The 20783-nt window shown below is 40.8% G+C and overlaps 2 protein-coding genes and 1 long non-coding RNA gene across 3 annotated transcripts; 2 read left to right on the plus strand and 1 right to left on the minus strand.

Moving 5' to 3' along the window:
• Nucleotides 1-611: 611 nt before the first annotated feature.
• LOC147140384 (uncharacterized) lies at nt 612-14599 on the minus strand. The gene is made up of 6 exons (XR_015088502.1): nt 14324-14599; nt 14131-14234; nt 13955-14009; nt 13716-13809; nt 13523-13636; nt 612-1428 (listed from the first exon to the last, which is right to left on the minus strand). It is a non-coding gene; the product is annotated as an uncharacterized LOC147140384 (long non-coding RNA).
• On the plus strand, nt 940-6671 carry cyp7a1 (cytochrome P450, family 7, subfamily A, polypeptide 1). The gene is made up of 8 exons (XM_086044027.1): nt 940-1447; nt 2822-3062; nt 3190-3399; nt 3484-3678; nt 3811-4010; nt 5500-5630; nt 5757-5935; nt 6028-6671. Exons 1-8 carry the CDS (start codon nt 1212-1214, stop codon nt 6328-6330), a joined length of 1695 nt encoding a protein of 564 aa, XP_085900153.1. The 5' UTR covers nt 940-1211; the 3' UTR covers nt 6331-6671.
• A 563-nt stretch (nt 14600-15162) lies between the features above and the next one.
• Nucleotides 15163-19783, plus strand: tmem70 (transmembrane protein 70). Its single transcript, XM_086044028.1, has 3 exons — nt 15163-15459; nt 18459-18555; nt 19149-19783. The coding sequence occupies exons 1-3, from the start codon at nt 15211-15213 to the stop codon at nt 19583-19585; spliced, it is 783 nt and encodes a 260-aa protein (XP_085900154.1). The 5' UTR covers nt 15163-15210; the 3' UTR covers nt 19586-19783.
• Nucleotides 19784-20783: the final 1000 nt, after the last annotated feature.

Below are 20783 nucleotides of genomic sequence, written 5' to 3' on the forward strand. Positions count from 1 at the left end.
CTATAGCAGCTGACCTCTGCTCACTGTGCAGCCAAACTTAGAGGAGAGTCACTGTCGCAAAGACTTACTTTTACGTAGTTTTACTTTTAAAAAGGTGCTCGACGGCTATTTGTAGAAATCCCAAATAATTTGCACACTTTGAAAACCCAAATTCAAATACCATATTAGTTGTACGTCTTTGTATTTGTATTGTTCAACTGTTGAGTTTTATACAATACAATACAATACAACTTTATAGCGCATTTTGTAACAGCTACAGCTGTAACAAAGCACTTTACATTCCAACAACAAAACCGCAATAATATAACAAGTGAAAGCAATAAATTAAAACACAAAGTACTATATACAATAGTTGTAAAACAGCAGTAAACCTTCAGTCGCACGTTGGCTCAAAAGCTGGAAAAGAATCGTATTTAAGGATCAGAAGATCAAGGATCAAGAAAGCTATTGGAACAGTCTTTGATTCAAAATATACTTTGCATTTTTTTCCATATTATTTCCAAGATTTTACTGAAGGAAATATCGGTTCCAAGCTTTGTAAAAAATTGTATTTGAAAAATATGATTCATCGTGATTAACTATGGAAAATTTTGCGATTAATTAGTTGATTGATTAGTTGAATTGATTTTTTTTTTTACATTTAAAGAAGGGAATCCGCACACGCGCTTGATTGATTAGTCGAATTGATTTTTTTTTTTTTTTACATTTAAAGAAGGGAATACCACACACGCACACACACACGTTACCTGGATATACAGAATATAGTACTTATCACATGCTGTTCCCTCATCTGCCTCATCACATATACAGTTGCACTGAAAACAAAACAAGCGCAGAGCAGAGACCTTGAATCTATTTACCAACCCTTATGTCTTTCAGGTAACACTGTCCATGGACTCTGGTCAAGGCCATCATACACACAAGCACACTCGGCCACATCATGCATGGAACTGTGCTTCCAAGAGAAGTCATTTTGACATAATGGTGGATGTGGACAAATTAACTCAAATCTATCCCAAGATGTAATAAAGTTACACACAGGGTAATCCCATTTAAAAAGAAAAAACACTTTATCTGGTGCAGTGGTAATGACAAAGCAATGTGACAAATCATCACCCAGCTCATATTCAGTGATGACATAATGCAATTTTTTGGTCCGCCTATGGACCCACCCCAAGACACAATGCGTTATAAAAACCTCCCAGAAGGCAATGTGTTATCACTCTCAGTTGAGTTCATGCTGCTCACTGACGCACACGCACATTTACACGCATACACTAGTTGATTACATAATTTTGTTCACTGTCAAACAGCTGTGGGAAAGAAAGCCTTTTGCACCTTACCTCATTACCAGTGTTGCCAGTATGATAATAAGCATCGCTCTAATATGGGCAGTGATGGTGGGGTTCTGCTGCGTCCTTTGGCTGGCTGTGGGGACACGACGCAGGTAAGACTATGTTAAATCTGTGTGCACAATTTTTGAGAGAAAAAATATTTGTCTGGTACCCAAACAATGTTTAAAAAAATAAGGATGTCATGAGCATAAATTCAAGTACTCATCTATGTATTTTTTTCATGCGTGCCTGATTTGTGGCTGTTATCAAAGCAATGTCCCTGCACCATCAAGTACAATAAACTACTGCTATTCTGCGGCTAGGGACTGAGTTGTACCATGAATAGCAAAAAACAGTGATCTCACCCAATTTGTATTTTTTTTTAGAATTCAATAAACTAATAGGTTAAACAATAAATATTCCAAAAACTATGATCCCAAAACAATAGCATTTGAAATTTATTTAACGTGATCATAAAAATGATATGAAAAAAAAAACATAAATGGATTGTAGATTAGGGCGGCACGGCAGTCGACTGGTTAGCACGTCCACTTCACAGTTCAGAGGTCGTGGGTTAGATTCCAGCCCCGGCCTTCCTGTGTGGAGTTTGCGTCTTTTCCCTGTCCCTGCGTGGCTTTTCTCCGGGTACTCCGGTTTCCTCCCACATTCCAAAAACATGCACGGTAGGTAAATTGGACACTCTAAATTTCCCCTAGGTGTGATTGTGAGTGTGATTGTTTGTTTGTCTCTGTGTGCCCTGCGATTGGCTGGCAACCAGTTCAGGTTGTACCCCGCCAACAACGCATCGTAAAATCTGTATTCTGCAAGCTTTAGTAGGTCAAACTTAAAAACAAAGAATGAAAATATTTCAAAAATCTGATGCGCTAGAAAAAAAAGTAAAGATATTTTTCAAATCAGCATCAAAGATATGTTTAGGGGCACCTAAAATCCATCCCTTTCAAATCAGCTCTTGACCAGTGTTATCTGATTTTGAATAAATTCCAGTGGAAGTGCAAGTGTTGCCTTTGCAAGCCTTAAACACTGAAAATGTTATTTGACAAGCAAAAACAAGATCTCATAGTGTTAGCTAATAGTCACTCAGTTGCACAATGATCTACAGTACACATATGGTGTACTCTCTGTAATGTCTGCCAACAACCCAGGCTAAAGTTAGCTCCTCCCTGACAAACAAAGATTTTATTCTCTCAGTTCAGAAGCCTCACGTCAACATATTTTCTTGACAGCATTCAGTACTTTTCTCTTAACCAGGGCTTTGCCACCTCTGCCATCTCATTTGGTTTGTAATAACGGTAATAGGTGGTGTATAGCACATACAGTAACAATAGAACTCATTGATTAGTTAGATGTAACTGAATGAAGCAACGAGAAAAAAAGGTGTAGTTTGGTGGTAAACCACATGCAAGTCTCATTAAATTAACAAAAGGAACTTTCAACTGATAATGTATGGTTCCCTTCCATGTCCACAGGCAGCCTGGGGAGCCCGCAATTGAAAGTGGCTTGATACCCTATCTTGGTTGCGCTCTGCAATTTGGGGCCAACCCTCTCCAGTTCCTCCATAGCCGTCAAAAGAAGTATGGCCACATTTTCACCTGCAAGATTGCGGGCCAGTACATTCATTTCCTGTGCGATCCCTTCTCTTACCACTCAGTCATTAGACAAGGTAGACATCTGGACTGGAGGAAATTCCACTTTGCTACATCAGTAAAGGTACAGTTAGAGAATCCAATAACTTTAGGTTGTGTATTGTGTTGTTTTACAGAGTCGTTTAGGTCTGTTGAAATTTTTCTGTATTGTGCAGTATTTATTGCAGACCTTTCCTTTACTAACTCACTAGGCATTTGGCCATGACAGCTTCGACCCTCGGCATGGCCACACCACAGAAAATCTCCACCAGACTTTTCTAAAGACTTTGCAAGGTGAGGCATTGCCCTCCCTGATTGACAGCATGATGGAACATCTCCAAGATGTCATGTTGAAGTCCAACACGCTCAGTCCCAGCAAGGATCGCTGGGAAGTAGATGGCATTTTTGCTTTTTGCTACAAGGTAAGCGAACGGCGGGCCGTTTGAACTACAGACTACACCGACTTTACTAAACTGACTCGGTCCTCTTTCAATTTTGTTCTCCAGGTGATGTTTGAGTCAGGCTATCTTACATTGTTTGGTAAAGATCTTGGTGAGGATAAGTGCCAGGCCCGGCAGGCAGCTCAGAAAGCTTTGGTGTTGAATGCGTTGGAGAATTTCAAGGAGTTTGACAAAATCTTCCCAGCTTTGGTGGCTGGCCTGCCTATCCATGTCTTTAAGAGTGCCTACAGTGCCAGAGAGGTCAGTGGAGAGCTTGACAATAAATTTCAGGGATGAAATGGTCAACTATTTTTGGAACATGTCACTTTGCCATTTGATTTCAAATTTTACATTCATTTGGTATTTCTCTGCCTTTGTATTTTAAATGTGTAGAATCTAGCAAAAACAATGCATGCGGAAAACTTGTCAAAGAGGGAGAATGTTTCGGATCTGATCTCTATGAGGATGATCCTTAATGATTCCTTGTCCACCTTCAATGATGTAAGCAAGGCCAGAACTCACGTTGCGCTGCTCTGGGCTTCACAGGCTAATACCTTGCCTGCAACCTTTTGGAGTCTTTTTTACATGATAAGGTATGATCATTTCGTTTGTTATTTTGTCTGACCCACCATTGTGTATTTTATTTGATCTATTTAATTCAGCCAGTATTTCTGGTGGTGTGCAAAAGTCACAATCATATCGCTGCTACTGATTTCATTGCTGGCGTCGGACTGGAAACTCCTATGTCACATTTTGGTAAATTACATATTTTTCCACAAGTGTATATTTTTGGTCAGTCCACAAACGTGGATGTTATTTTTACAAAATATTTGCCAATCTAAAGTGTTATATAATAACCAAATATAGAGCAATTGGTTGAAAAACTGTTAGAAATGTAAGCAAGAAAACCAACTACTGCATTAAACTTTTGCCTCTTCCGCGCCTAGCTTCTGTGCTATAGTTACATCATATTATCGAACTTTTATCAGCTTCAGATAACTGATTTTGAATAGGGCAGCACGTCATTTGCCCCCAGTTCTGAGTTTGGAGTTTGAATGTCAGCTCCAGCCTTCCGATGTAGTCTGCATGTTCTGGCTGTGCTTATGTTGGTTTTCAGTGTGAATGGCTGTCTGTCTATATTTGCGCTACGATTAACTTAAGACCGGTCAAGGTTATACCCTGCCTGTTGCCGAAAGTCAGCTCGGATAGCCTCCAGCTTACCCGCAACCCCATTGAAAGTAGCACGATGGGGATACTAGCAAATGGATGGATGGATGGAATTGTGAAAAGTGGACATCTCTCTGTCCAAAAGTTAAAGCAAATAGAATTGGCTACAATAAGAATATCGTTGCTGTCCTGTGAAAAACACTTATTTCCATTTTTTTCATTTTAAATGTTTTTATGTGAATGGGGTTTCCACGTTACAGACATGCCATCAGCGTGAAAAAAATTACATAATTGGACATACGTGTTTTTCACAGGACAGCGATGATAGTGGTTTACCTAGACCAGGGGTGTCCAAACTTTTTGCAAAGAAGGCCAGATTTGGTGAAGTGAAAATGTGTGCGGGCCACCATTTTTCTTCAAGTTTCTTTAATTTTTCACATCGTTCGTTACCAGTCACTTTGTCGTAGTTTGCATATTTCGTCTGGTACTGACTCTTGATATTTAATTTCTTGAAAACAGCCACAGTCTCTCAGCAAACTCGGCAGACACAGCTGTTTTGTATTTCAGTGAGAAAATATGATAATTTCCACTTTTGCTGGAAGCAATGGCCCCCCTTATAAAACAGTTGTTTTTTTACCTGACCTAGACAGTTTTAAATTAATTTCCTTAGGGAGTGGCTACAACATTGTAGGATAATCATAATCATTGGTGTCATAAAACACCAATTAATGCTTGGCAACCTACAATACAATGAAATAGTGGCAACAGTCACAAGATAAGAACTGACAAGAAAAATACAGTAGGCTTTAATGATATGAACAATGTGTCAATTTAAATAGCGAATTTTCTTGGTCAAAAGAAGTGACAATACTGCAAAAGTAATAGTAACCAGATTGCTCCCATATCTGTTTGTAGAAGTCCCGATGCAATGAAAGCAGCTCGTGAGGAGGTGCAAAGAGTACTGGAGGCTTCGGGTCAGACCGTCAACCCAAGTGACCCCACATTGAACTTGAAAAGGGACCAATTGGACAATATGCCTGTTTTGGGTGAGTTTATTGCAGTACAAAAATAAATTAGCATACAGCATTTGAATACTTCAGACTTTCATTCAAGGAAACTGTTGCAAGTCCGTTTTATGTTGACCTGTTTATTAACATATCTTTCAATCACAGACAGTATCATAAAGGAAGCCATGCGTCTATCCAGTGCCTCCATGAATGTGCGTGTTGCCAAAGAGGACTTTTTACTTCACCTTGACAACCAGGAGGCATATCATATACGGAAAGATGATGTCATAGCCCTGTACCCCCCCATGCTGCACTACGATCCTGAAATCTACGAAGACCCCTATGTAAGAAGCTTTCAAACGTGATATAGGAACGTGATCAGCGTAAAGTACCGCAAGGTTGTTAATTTTCTACTTCTGTCCTCTTCAACCTGCAGGAATATAAATTTGACCGATTTCTGGATGAAAGTGGTCAGGAGAAAAGCACTTTCTTTCGCAATGGCAGGAGATTACGCTACTTCTGCATGCCCTTTGGGTCTGGGGTCACCAAATGCCCTGGCAGATTTTTTGCCATATATGAAATCAAGCAGTTCTTGACTTTAGTTCTGTCTTACTTTGAAATGGAACTTCTGGACCCTGCCATCAAAGTCCCACCTCTTGACCAGTCACGTGCTGGTTTAGGGATCCTTCAACCAACATATGATATTGATTTTAGATACAAATTGAAATGTAACTGTTAATTGTTTTGTTGTTGAGAAAAATAACTACATTACCGGTACATGTTGTGTCAAAATGTACATAGTGTATATTTAAATATTAATGGAGAGAATCATGCTACTTATGTAAATAGATGTTGCACTGCTGTATATTAAAGCTTTGGTTTGCTGCTCTGGAACATAAATGTCCGATATGCAGTCAAAACATTTAAGATTTATTATTATTATTATATTATGATGCAGTGGTGTCGTGATGCTGCAGAGTATGCATGTAAAAAGTGGAATTCTACCAGTGTACTAAAGTGTGACAACAAGCAACCAAAATGATGGCACACTACTGCTACTATAAAGATAATATTCAAGTATACAGTATTATCTTGATTTCTTTTTCATCATAAGGAATGCTTTACTTGATGACTATAAAAATACACCCAAGTTGTTGTCAACAAACACATTTGAAAAATCCAATTTTATATATACACTGATCAATTTGAGGATAGAAATATACAGTGGTGCCTTAAAATACAAGTGACCCTTCATCGTTCTTATTTGTAGGTAAGAGATTTGCCAACTTTTATGACTTTTTTTGACTTTATGTTTAGTCATGAGCGCTGTGCCAGGTAACTCAACTCACTCACACAAGCCGCAGTTTGGTTTGGTGAATATTCTTTTAAAAAGTCTTTAACGGGGAAGTCAACCCAAACATATGCAGGCCCACTAGTTGAAACAAGGCATTCTGATAAATATTGCGTTTGTGGAATACGAGTTAATCCACCCGTTTCAGCTCAGGGGGCGGCCATTTTGTCATTGCTGTCAACTGAAAATGACATCACAGTTGCTCAGGACTCAGGTAACGACCAATCACAGCTCACCTGTGTTTCTGAAACTGAGCCATGATTGGTCGTTATCTGAGCCCTGAGCATCTGTGATGTCATTTTCAGTCGACAGAAATGACAAAATGGCCGCCCCCTGGGATGGCCTGATTTTGCTGAATGAAGTTGAATAAAGTGGAATGAAGTTGAAAGAAGTTGAATAAAGTGGAATAAAGTCGAATGATGGTGAATAAAGTTGAATGATACTGAATAAAGTTGAACGATATTGAATGAAGTTGAATAAAGTGGAATGAAGTTGAATAAAGTTGAAAGAAGTTGAATGATACTGAATAAAGTTGAATGATACTGAATAAAGTTGAATGATACTGGTGCAGTGAGTTGAAAGAGCTAAGTTGAATGACCTCTATGAAATATTGTGGACTGAGCGGGAATCCATCAACGCAGCAAATGGGGAAGTGTTGAATGTGCCATTGGAATTGAATGGGGTTTTTGGGTGTGAAAAAAGTTGAATTTTGGGGGAACCGTGAATGTTAGGGGCAAAAAAAAGTTTTGATGGCGAGAATTTTTTGAATAATTTTACATTCGAATGGGGTGACTCAAATGAAGTACGTGGAAGTAGTGACAGTTTGAATGTGCCATTGGAAATTAATGGCTTTTTTGGGGGTGAAAAAGGTTGAATTTTGGGGGAACCGTAAATGTTAGGGGTGAAAATAAAAAGGAGCAGCCATGGCATGAATTTTTGGAATAGTTTAAAGTTCGAACGGGGTGAATCGGATGAAGTGTGTGGAAGTAGTGGCACGCCAAAGTTTTGGAGTGGCAAAAAAGGAGCAATATCATAGTAATACTAGAGAATGCAATTTCTGGAGGTATTGCTTGTGAAGGCGAAGGAAGCTGAAAAGAAACTGCGGAATACATTGGAATGAAGTTGAATAAAGTTGAATGATACTGAATAAAGTTGAATGATACTGAATGAAGTTGAATAAAGTGGAATGAGGTTAAATAAAGTTGCATGAAGTTGAATAAAGTGGAATGAATTTGATTAAAGTTGAATGAAGTTGAATAAAGTGGAATTTGGGTCACTTCTGGTCCATTTCTGGGTAATTTGGGTCACTTCCAGTCCATTTCCGTGTCATTTGGGTTACTTCCGGTTCATTTTAGGGTCATTTGGGTCACTAGGGGTCACTGTCCAAGATGGCCGCCGCACTGGGGAAACATTGGGGTGAGTATCCCCAGTCTGGCTAATGTCCCTGTCCAAGATGGCCGCCGCACTGGGGTGACCTCGGGGTGAGTATCCCCAGTCGACCTAATGTCCCTGACCAAGAAGGCCTCCGCACTGGGGAGACCTTGGGGTGAGTATCCCCAGTCTAGATAATATCCCTTCCCAAGATGGCCGCCGCACTGGGGAGACCTCGGGGTGAGTATCCCCAGTCTTGCTAATGTCCCTGACCAAGATAGCCGCCGCACTGGGGCGACCTCGGGGTTAGTATCCTCAGTCTAGCTAATGTTCCTGCCCAAGATGGCCGCCTGTCCAAGATGGCCGCCGCACTGGGGAGACCTCGGGGTGAGTATCCCCAGTCTTGCTCATGTATGTCCCTGACCAAGATGGCCGCCGCACTGGGGAGACCTCGGGGTTAGTATCCCCATTTTAGCTAATGTCCCTGCCCAAGATGGCCGCCTGTCCAAGATGGCCGCCGCACTGGGGAGACCTCGGGGTGAGTATCCTCAGTCTAGCTAATGTTCCTGCCCAAGATGGCCGCCTGTCCAAGATGGCCGCCGCACTGGGGAGACCTCGGGGTGAGTATCCCCAGTCTTGCTCATGTATGTCCCTGACCAAGATGGCCGCCGCACTGGGGAGACCTCGGGGTTAGTATCCCCATTCTAGCTAATGTCCCTGCCCAAGATGGCCGCCTGTCCAAGATGGCCACCGCACTGGGGAGACCTCGGGGTGAGTATCCCCAGTCTATCTAATGTCCCTGTCCAAGATGGCCGGCGCACAAAGGCAACCACGGGGTGAGTGTCCCCAGTCTAGCTAATGTCCCTGCCCAAGTTGGCCGCCTGTCCAAGATGGCCGCCGCACTGGGGAGACCTCGGGGTGAGTTTCCACTGTCTCGCTAATGTCCCTGTCCAAGATGGCCGCCGCACTGGGAAGAGCTCGGGGTGAGTATCCCCAGTCTAGCTAATGTCCCTGCCCAAGATGGCCGGCGCACAAAGACAACCACGGGGTGAGTGTCCCCAGTCTAGCTAATGTCCCTGCCCAAGATGGCCGCCTGTCCAAGATGGCCGCCGCACTGGGGAGACCTCGGGGTGAGTTTCCACTGTCTCGCTAATGTCCCTGTCAAAGATGGCCGCCGCACTGGGGAGAGCTCGGGGTGAGTATCCCCAGTCTATCTAATGTGCCTGTCCAAGATGGCCGGCGCACAAAGGCAACCACGGGGTGAGTGTCCCCAGTCTAGCTAATGTCCCTGCCCAAGATGGCTGCCTGTCCAAGATGGCCGCCGCACTGGGGAGACCTCGGGGTGAGTTTCCACTGTCTCGCTAATGTCCCTGTCCAAGATGGCCGCCGCACTGGGAAGAGCTCGGGGTGAGTATCCCCAGTCTAGCTAATGTCCCTGCCCAAGATGGCCGCCTGTCCAAGATGGCCGCCGCACTGGGGAGACCTTGGGGTGAGTATCCCCAGTCTAGCTAATGTCCCTTTCCAAGATGGCCGCTGCACTGGGGAGACCTCGGGGTGAGTATCCCCAGTCTATCTAATGTCCCTGCCCAAGATGTCCGCTGCACTGGGGGGACCAAGGGGCAATAACACCGGTCCACTGGAAATGAATAGTGAAATTGTGTGGCTTTTTTTAGGGTGAATGAATTGAATGTGTGGGAAGAAGGAATTTCTGGGGTGTTGAAAGGCTGAATGTGAATTGAATGAGTTGAATGACTTAAATGTGTGGAAATTGGGAAGGTGTAAATGTGAAAAGTTAAATGTTCCAATTGAAATGAATGGTGAATAGTTGAATTTTTGTGGGCTTTTTAAGTGTGAATGAGTGAATGTGTGGAAAGTAGGAATTTTGGGGGTGTTGAAAAGCTGAATGTTAGCTGAATGTGTTGAATAACTTGAATTTGTGGAAATTGGATTGGCGTAAATGCTAGAAGTTAAATCTGCCAATGGAAATGAATGGTGAATAGTTGAATTTTTGTGTTTTTTTTAAGTGTGAATGAGTTGAAAGTGTGGGAAGTACGAATTTTGGGGTGTTGAAAAGTTGAATGTGAGCTGAATGAGTTGAATGACTTGAATTTGTGGAAATTGGAATGGTGTAAATGTGGAAAGTTCAATGTGCCAATGGAAATGAATGGCGAATAGTTGAATTTTTGTGGGTTTTTTAAGGGTGAATAAGTTGAATTTTTGGGAAGTAGGAATTGTGCGTGTTGAAAAGCTTTATCAATGTGAGTTGAATGAGTTGAATATTGTGAGTTTTAAATTGGAATGGTGGAAATGGGAAATGTTGAAAGTGCCATTGGAAATGAATGTTTTTTTGGGGGGTGAAAAGTGGAAAATATTGGGGAAACGTTAAATTTGGGGAACGAAAAAAAAAAATACTACCCCGGAAGGCATGAATTTTCTGAATGTTTTGAAGTGGAAGGAGTCGCACACCAAAAAATGTGTTAAAAAGTGGAATAATAATAATAATAAACTATAGGAATAAGCCTTCGCCTTAACACAATTAAAGCAAATACTATATAACTAAATAAAATAATGGCCTTGTCTACTTGAACGCTAACCAGAGATGGGAACTTACGAAGTACAAATACTTTGTTACTGTACTTAAGTATTTTTTTCAGTATTTTGTAATTCACAGAGTATTTCTTTTTTAGAATACTTTTCACCTTCATCCGTTACATTTTATCATCAGTATCTGTGCTTTTTACTCAATACATTTTCAAAACAGGGTCATTGCTTTTTTTTTTTTTACATGATGCATGACCCTAACCTTAAATTAGACCAATGTTCGAGGCTCCGCCAATCACATAAAGGGTTACACCCGGTGCCGGATTTTCCGGCTCCTAGCTCTATCTCAACCATTACATCACCCAAGAAGACGCTGTGCTACCCGCTACAGAAGCTAATTTAATTGGAAGGTGAGAAGAAGTAAAATGATCGACGACGTCAAGTGTGTCGACGTTGAAACCGTCAACAATATGGACTTGACCCAGAATGAGCCAGCGCCAGCGAGTCAGCAGCTGGCTGACACGCAGCCATGGCCTTACTTTAGAAAACATATCGAGGTAAAGCTAAATGATTACCCTTTCGTTTGCTTGGCCCTGGTTAATGACGCTAGTTTTATACTGTTTGAATGAAACATCAGGTCATTTATAAAGTAATTATGGTGCAGGGTGCACACAAAAGGCGCGTGGGGGCGAGGTGTTGTGGGGGCTTGATTTTTTTTTTTAAATAGTTTAGAAACGCTGATGGTAGCTCGTTTAAAATCAGAGTTCTATAAGGTGCATTTTGTTTTGTTTTATTTTGTTCCCCCCCGGGAATAAAGGCGAATTACGGATGATGGAAGGGTACCCACACTGCAGACGGATCCGAATAACGGACGCTCAATTTTAGTAAAATGCCCATCTCTGTTCATTTTCTCCTTGATTATCGCTTCATCTGTTGTGTGCTTCATGAGTGCAATGGCTTCACGACTTCCTGTCAGCACAGAGCCATTTTTTTAATGGGGATCTCTACTGGCCATCGGACCACCTATAGAGAGATTTGAATTTAAAAACTTGAATGTTATTTGTGGGCTGTCGGGTTGGGCAGTATTCAAATTTTGACATCTTTTTACAATCTCCCCATTACACCGGGGTTTACGGTATAATCAGCACTAATATTAGACTTATTTGGTAGCTTGTGCGGACCACCACAAATCTGTCAAGTTAATTTAAAGTTGTTGTTTTTTTTCTAACCTCGATGTCATGGCCCATTGAATTCCATGCCTTACACATTACTGACACATTGGGGTGGAAACAGCACACAGCACATATCAATAGTCAGTAGGGGCTCATCTCAGTTCTCTTAATTCTATACAGGACTTTCAGCGCTGGATTTCTGAGAAGAACCATGCTTTACCCATTACCCACACTGGAATTTAAGTTAATTAGATATGGGACGGTACAGCAAAACATGAAAAAAATATAACATTGCTCAATACTTGGATAATAATGCCAAAGAAATTTATTCATAGGTGTAGGTGTTTACAAAATGTTGACCACTGTTTGGGGGTTATTGTAAGGAAAGTGATTTTGGAAGGACATTGAGGAGAAGCAAAACTAAGGGAGCCTTGATGGTATATGGTAATATTGTATGAAGGTTCTATTTTCTGATTAGATTGTTTTGTTATCCATCCATCCATTACCTAGACTGCTTCTCCTCACAAGGGCGTGCTGGAGCCTATCCCAGCTGTCTTCGGGCAGTAGGCGGGGGACACCCTGAATTGGTTGCCAGCCAATCGCAGGGCACACAGAGACAAACAACCACACTCACAATCACACCTAGGGGCAATTTAGAGAGTCCAATCAACTTACCATGCATGTTTTTGGAATGTGGGAGGAGACCGGAGTACCCGGAGAAAACCCACGCTGGCACGGGGAGAACATGCAAACTCCACACAGGGAGGCCGGGGCCGGGATCGAACCCACAACCTCTGAACTGTGAGGCGGACGAGCTAACCAGTCGACCACCGTGCCGCCTTTGTTTTATTATACTTATTTTCATTGTATTTATTATTATTTTAATTTACAATATATTGTTTTTGTTATGCACAGTTCATTTATATTGAATGTGTGCTCAGTTTAATATTTTTCATGTTTTAAGAATAAGTGCATATTTTTTATTAATAAAGTTCAGTTTTTCAATGAAATTGTTCAAGTTTAGTGATTAAAGATGAAATACAAACTATTCAGTTTCTGTTGGCACATATTTTAGCCCGTAGTTATCCATCCACCCATTATCCATACCGCTTATCCTCACAAGGGTTGTGGGCGTGCTGGAGCCTATCCTAGCATTCTTCGGGCAGTAGGCGGGGGACACCCTGAATTGGTTGCCAGCCAATCGCAGGGCACACAGAGACAAACAAACATCCGCACTCACAATCACACCTAGGGGCAATTTCGACTGTCCAAATAACCTACCATGCATGTTTTTGGAATGTGGGAGGAAACCAGAGTACCCGGGGAAAACCCACGCAGGCACGGGGAGAACATGCAAACTCCACACAGGGAGGCTGGAGTCGGGATCGAACCCACGACTTCTGAACTGTGAGGCGGACGTGCTAACCAGTCGACCACCGTGCCGCCCCCCGTAGTTATCAATATAGAGAATAACTACATTGATCCCAGGTACAAACCTTGAAATGAAGGTGTCACACTGTTCCTTTTTTGTCCATCTGGTGTCTTAGGACAAATTTGAGTCTCCATGCCAGGAAACCAGTACCTCCGCCTTCAGGGCTGTAGGAATGCTCCTGAAACAAAGCATATGTTTTGCAGTGTAATTTAGATTTGACATAATAAAACTGAAGTTGAAGTAAGTAGTGTACATACAGTACATAACCAAGTTTGCTCTTTGGATCTTCCAAACCGGGAAGCAGTGTAACAATTCCTTTGGCATATTCTTCTTTTACACTCCTTGAGGGTCCTTTAACAAAGAATTATATTTTAGTTCTGAAAGATTAACATCTGAATTACCATGTGCTTATCCATGTTATTTTGTCATATGCGCAACTAATATGTTGACCATGTCACATCTGCTGCGATCAGAGAGGCTTTAAGTACGGGCATACTCATTTATGACTTTCTCTCCTCCTGTTTTGTTTTTTTTAGGATGCTCTCAATCATCTGCAGACATAAAACATGATTTTTACAACCATAAAATGAAATTACTCAATTGTTTGTATAGTCTTGAGCAAGTGATTTGAATGAAAATCAAATTGAGTGAGAGATGAGAGTTCTCAATTGCCTTTGCTGAAGCAGGACTACGCTGTAGCATCACAGTGTCATCAGAGTCAGCCTTGTCTCCACTGCATCTTGCAAAAGTGCTGTAAGCTGGACAGCTCAAACCATCTTTAAATAAGTCATGACATTGGTTTTGTCAGAAACAAAATCACACATTTATATTGTTTTTAAAAAATTATGGTTGAACAAACACTAACCCGTTTGATTTGTTGAACAAATCTCTAGCACACCCAAATCTTGTTTCTTGAGAAGGAATTCAAATACTTCAACAACTTCAGTTTTGGAATCATCATAGACTTTCAAATCCAATGTTGGAATGTTAAATTTTTTAGCAACTGAAAAAAACGCAATGTCTTTATCAACATGGAGTAATGTTGAAGAATATTAAAGGGTCCATTGGGATTAACAGCATTTTGCTTACACAATAGATTTCTGTTCTTAATCAAACTACAGACAGAAGAAAGTGCATATACCATCTGAAACGAAATCATCAACATGAGGGAAGGTAGACAGTCAAGTCTGTAAACCAAACAGTCTGTCAGCAAGTCATTTTGCCAACCAGATAGTGACTAGCCTTTCACCGCTCTCCCTGGTCTTACTTGAACATAAATCAATGATTAGTGCAAAACGCCCCCCCCCCCCCCCGATAATATAATGCACTGTCAAGCTTAAGTACGGAGTACCAGAGGTCCGTTGTAGAGGAGAAAAAAAAGGGGCGACTTTCAGACGTTGAGTTACTTGCTCACGGGTTGTATTGTACATGCGGGGCACACACTACGTTACAGAAAATTACCTGCATGTCTGGTATCATAACTACATGTCTGGTGTTTCTAACAAACTAACCCGTGTCAAAATCGGAAAAGAATTCCACGCGTTATGATTGATTTATTGGAGCCAAACAAGTGAATTAAAGAGACGGCCGTGGACTGCGGGTTGAAGATGGCGGCTTGATCTGTACGTCTTTAACCAGCCAAGGCTGTCTCTAGTCAATATATCTCTATGAAATGAACGCTCAATGCGACGTCAACGAATCAGCGTCTATGTTGGAAAGGAGAAGAAGAAATCTAGCGTAGAAGAAGAAGCTATGCGGAAGTTGTTCTTGGAGTTCGGAGTTGCTGATACTCAGTTAATATTCAGGGCTATTTGCAAAGAAAACATGCTTTTTCGCAATAGCGTGTTAAGGACGCGAGTTTGTTTTATTACTAACTCGATCAGTACAACATGCATTTCTGCCACGCGTCATAGAGCCCTTTGGACCGTGTCTAGTTTCGACCGACCGGGGGGAAATCATCTCCATGCTGTCAGAAGGTCATCGCTTAATATGAAACTACAGGTACCGAGTTGGATATATCAATGATTCAGTTTGAATTTAAAGTCCGTATCTCACGCTGTCCTAATGTTGATTTCTCTCTAGGTTTCGTTCACGGTAGCAAAGACGTTCGCCAGATATTTGTCAACAGTATTAACTCATTCAATCCTAGCTGTTGTCACTGGAGCAACCCCCCTCAGTCCCAGCATTTTACTGGATTTTGACTGATCTTGCAAGGCCCACAAAATATTGTGTTCTGCCGTGCTATAAACTCCATTCTGTAAACTAAAAGAAAAATTAGACTCTCTTCTTTCACCAGAAAAAAAGTTTCTGTTCTTTAGTAATCCGCGCTAGAGAATAACAAAATTTCCTGAAAATTCAAATTTATTGGGGAAAAAGACGGAGAAAATTAGCTTTTTGTAAAAGCATGCATTTCAAGCATCATTTCAACATTGACGCTGCTATTTTTTGCTTTTGTGACAGCTGAAACATGTAAATAATGTCCTCCTTCTGCAAAACAACATAAACAAGATTCGAAAAAGGCCCGATTGCCAAATAATATATTTGCACATCAGGAGGAGAAGTGGTTCAGAATAAATGGATGGATGGATAAAACTATTGAAATTAACTACATACAGGAGTGAGTGTGTGGAAATTGGGAAGGTAGAAATGTGAAAAGTTGAATGTTCTAATGGAAATTAATAGTAGGGCTGGGCGATATGACTGAAAAGTATATCACGATATAAGTGTTTCATATTGGTCGATATCGATATATATTGAGTTGAGTGTGTGACTGTGTGCAGATGTGTGTGTGTGTGCGTGCATGTGTGTGCGCTCTGTACCCTTTTGCCATTTTTGTGGTACAAAATCAAAGTATTTCGTTGTTTGATGACTTCAAAACACTTCAACATGCACGGCCAGCAAATTTTAAAAATAAAAACTGTTGCACATTATTTTTGCAGTGTGAAGTCTCTATCACGCACACAAACACACACACAGATCTCTTCCCTTCCCTCTCCTTGACTCAGATAACACTCAAGTCCACCTACCAATTGAGCGGGCACTACATAAAAGCATTTTTTATTTGTCCACATCTGCGAGATACTTGATCTGTACATATATTAGCATTACTGGCAACTTTATAGTGTAGCAGTACATATTGATGCACATATAACTAACTCATGGAGCATGATCGGGGTATGCAGCTAAGAAGGGTTGGCTGCTTATAACGTGTTATGGAACGTAGGGCTGGGCGATATGACTGAAAAGTATATCACGATATAAGTGTTTCGTATTGGTCGATATCGATATATATTGAATTTTTTTTTCTTTTTTTCAACTATTGAAAATAAATGACCCGAAGAAAAATACATTTAGGTTATTTTATTTTAATATAATACTTAACCTTTAATAAGAGGTCAATGTAACTATGAAAGAGTGAAATAAAGTGGTCGATATAAAGATTAAATAAACTCCATTTTAAAGATAATGTGCTTAGAAGGGCTGAGAAATGTTTGAAAAACTGTCACAATCTAAGTATTTCATATCAGTCAATTTTGATAATTATTGATTTTGTTTGAAACCTTTTCTTTAAATAACATTTAACTGTTTTGTGTACATCGTTATGTAGTGTAATGTGCAGTTTGTCCATCAGTGCATTGCAAATGCTTATTTGCATTAAGCCTACCCCAAAACAGTTGTTGACACATATATTAGCCTTCATTCAATGTTCATCCAATGTAAGTGAACGCATACTCTCTTGCAGTGCATACATCATCGTTGACCAACCGTTTTAGGACTGCTTTATCTTTTTAGCGGACTCATTATTGCCATAGTCCATTCATATTTTACTTGCTTGATTTTACCTTGAGTGCGATGCCGCTGTCGGATAAGGCTAACTATTCCTAGCATGTCAAAGACAAGAACTCCTCTACTTGTACACCATGGCTCCATCCACGGGTTTTTAATAGGGTTATCATGCATAAGATAATTTACTTGTAAGAGTTGTACTGAGTCGAGTGGTCATTTATTTGAGCAAAGTTACGGCGCTTGCTCGCTGGACGCGAGCATAGCGTCCGGGCCCACGAGCATGCTTCGTTGAGTTAACAGCTTCTTCTTGTTGGTTGAAATGCTTCTTCCTTGTTGGTTTAAAAGCTGCTTCTTCTTCATGTTTGGAGGCGGAAGCGCGCTGCCTACATCACGCACCATGCTGCGATTGGGTTTGTTTTTCTTTTTTCTTTTTTTCTATCGAACGTTTTATCGAAGGCATTTTCTATTGGTATCGATCACGTGTCAATTGCGATACATATTGATATCGAATTATCGGCCCAAAACTAATGGAACGGCACGTCATTCTCTCCACCAAACCCACTCGATCGCTGTCATTATCTTTAAACAGGTGGCTTTTTAACCCCACAAAAAACAATCGTCGAGGGTCACCAGTCTTCCTTTCTCCGTCCCTCTGTTTTTTAGGACTTCTGTCTGCATGTCCACTCCACACACATGACTGTCCATATGTTCTATAATGTTTAATTATACTACTGACTGCCTCTGAAACCTTATCCTGACTGATCACTGCCACGCTCTGTCTGTTTTTTTAATGTTTTACATGGCAGACAAGTCTGAATTTCAGTGAAAGATTGCGTCAGCCCGTACTGCACACTATGATGTCAAAAAACCTAAAAGACGTACTTTTACGTCCTGGGTAGACGGGCCCTGTTGTTTAAAAATATGTATAAGTACGCCTTGGGCTTCAAAAGAGTTAATGGTCATAAACAGTTTTCTGTTCAATTTTGAACAAAATTTCTTTGCAACATGAAAAATTGTTCACAACTTTTTAGGAAACATGCCAAAAAAACAACACTCGCTACGTGCGCAAAAACCCGTCAGCGTGAAAGCTGGCTACCCATTAGCATGACATATAATATATAAAAGAAAAAAAAAAAGGATGGATGATGAGTATTAAATAGTAAATGTATAGTGTTTTAATGATGTATTATTTTTTTATTTTTTTATTTTTACAGGTGCAGTCTCGCACTCCATTGTCTTTTCTCTCTACCAGAGCCCAATCTGAAGATGGCAACCTTATTTACACTGGCAGTTTGGGAACTGCAGTTCGTGGTGAGTTGCTTTATTCCCCATGAGTCGACCTGCAAGCAAGGGACATTGCTTTAATATTGCTTTTCTAAGGTCACAACAAAAATGGCAGCAATTAATATGGAACCTCCACGCCCCAAAAGCCCCTATCGCTCTGAGGGATGGACGTTAGTGACTGTTGGCGATGGTAGCGAATGTTCGTTCACGTCAGGGTTCTCCAGATGTTCGTTGTCAAAATTCCCTTGCGACGAGAAAAGTACAGGCGAATGTCTGGAGAACGTTTGCGACCTTAAACGATCCCTGACGCGAACGCAACATTCGCTGCCTTCGCACACTCGCAAATGTTGGCCCCTCAGTGTGATGGGGGCCCAAAGAGTTTCACTCAACCACTATTTGCAGGAAAAATATACCTCAAAAGTCAAACAGAATTTTGAGTTCAAAACAGAATTTTGAGTTCAAAACATATCCGTGTATTTTCCCTCTTGGTGTTGATCATAGATGTGATATTAGATACATTAGCACTGTAGCAGCTGGCTAACGACTGCCTATTAATTCACATTTTAACACTGACCTATTTTTTTTTATTTTCTTCGTCTCGTCTTTTTGTCTGGCCTCAGGGGTCAAATTCTTCTCTTACAGCACAAGTGGAGCCAGTCTCTGTCTCATGCCACAGATCCTCTTGAAAACTGGACTCGGAGTCCAGAGCCTTGCCCTGCAAGTGGCTTTCTGCGGCATCATCAGCTTTTTTACCTTCCTCACCCCTGCGCTCCTCCACCTCATTACCAAGGGTTACGTGATCCGTCTGTACCACAACCCAGACCAGGACACTTACACTGCCATAACCTACAGTGTCTTCCTCACTGAGCAAAGGACCGTTTTCCATCAGAAGCAGGTCAGTATACCAGCTGTCAGCAAGATGTTCACCACCTTTTACGCCAACAACACAGGGCTGCTGGTGAACCCTGACATGTTCCCCCTCCCTCAGGATTACAACCATCTCATGGGCTATGACAAGCCCTTCACCCTCGGAACAGATTATATGGACAGGCCATGATCCTTAATTACTGAAAAGATAACAGGTTAAAGCAGAATCAGATCAACATCTGCTTCCAAATTGTTACGCATGTGCTCTTTTTGTTCTAATGCAATTTACACTATATATTTTTGGGATAATCAAATATTGTCTAACTATCTGTTATTTTACCATCTGTAATCATGTGTATTTTATTAACAATAAAAAACATGTTTTTGAGGGTGGCAGGTAAAATTATTCAGAGGCCATTGCTCCAAATTCTACACAACCATTTAAAAAACAAACTCTGAAACAAGTGTCATATTTTTTTGCATTACAAAGAATTTAGATTATTAGAGTTGCCACCAATAAGTACTATTTGGAGGTACGTACAGTACATTGCCATCCACCCTCATCGATCTTCCTTTTAAGAATGCTCCCCAGGTTCTCAATAGGGTTAAAGTCAGGGGTTGCTGGTGGCCACACCATGAATTTCTCACCCAGTATAGACTCATATCTGCTCAAGTTTCCCTTTCTTTTGCAGTGTGGGATGGTTCATGGTTTTGCACGATTTAAGATAAGATAAGATAAGAAGGCCTTTATTGATCCCACAGTGGGGAAATTTTCAGTGTTACAGCAGCAAAGATATAGGTCACACAGAGACGGCGGCATAATGTAGCCATTAATGTATAACATTAACGGCAAACATTCAGAATCAAACCTATGTAAATAGACATATGTATATACACACTAACATACATCTACATATAAAGTATGAAGAAACACTCATTTTAGCCTGTACATAGTACAGAGGAAAAATACTCTAAGTGACAGTGCTGCAGTGAAATATAAGGAACAGCATTGGATAAAAATAAAACTAGACTAACAGTAGTGGGTAATGTTGAGTATTGCATTTATTATTATTTTGTAATTTTTTCATACCATGACGGAATTGGTCGGTTTCCAACTCCATATATTTTGCTGAAGTCATTTACATTTTCAGGCTTTTTCTCCATTATACATAGAAACTGTGTGTTGATGTTCATGATTTTTTAAAAATCTGTAATCCAAACAGAGAAAAAGTTGCATAAAGTCTAATGATGATGTGTAAAGTTAGTCTCAGCCATAACTCTTAGAAGGAACCCCAACATTTTCTTAATGCTAATATGTTCTATAGATTCTGATTAATATTGCGTTTGTGGAATATGAGTTAAGCAGTAAAATCCACCTGTTTTTGTCC

This window comes from Filicampus tigris, chromosome 10 (assembly GCF_054856515.1).
Source record: "Filicampus tigris isolate MCC_2025a chromosome 10, RoL_Ftig_1.0, whole genome shotgun sequence".
NCBI lineage: Eukaryota > Metazoa > Chordata > Actinopteri > Syngnathiformes > Syngnathidae > Filicampus > Filicampus tigris.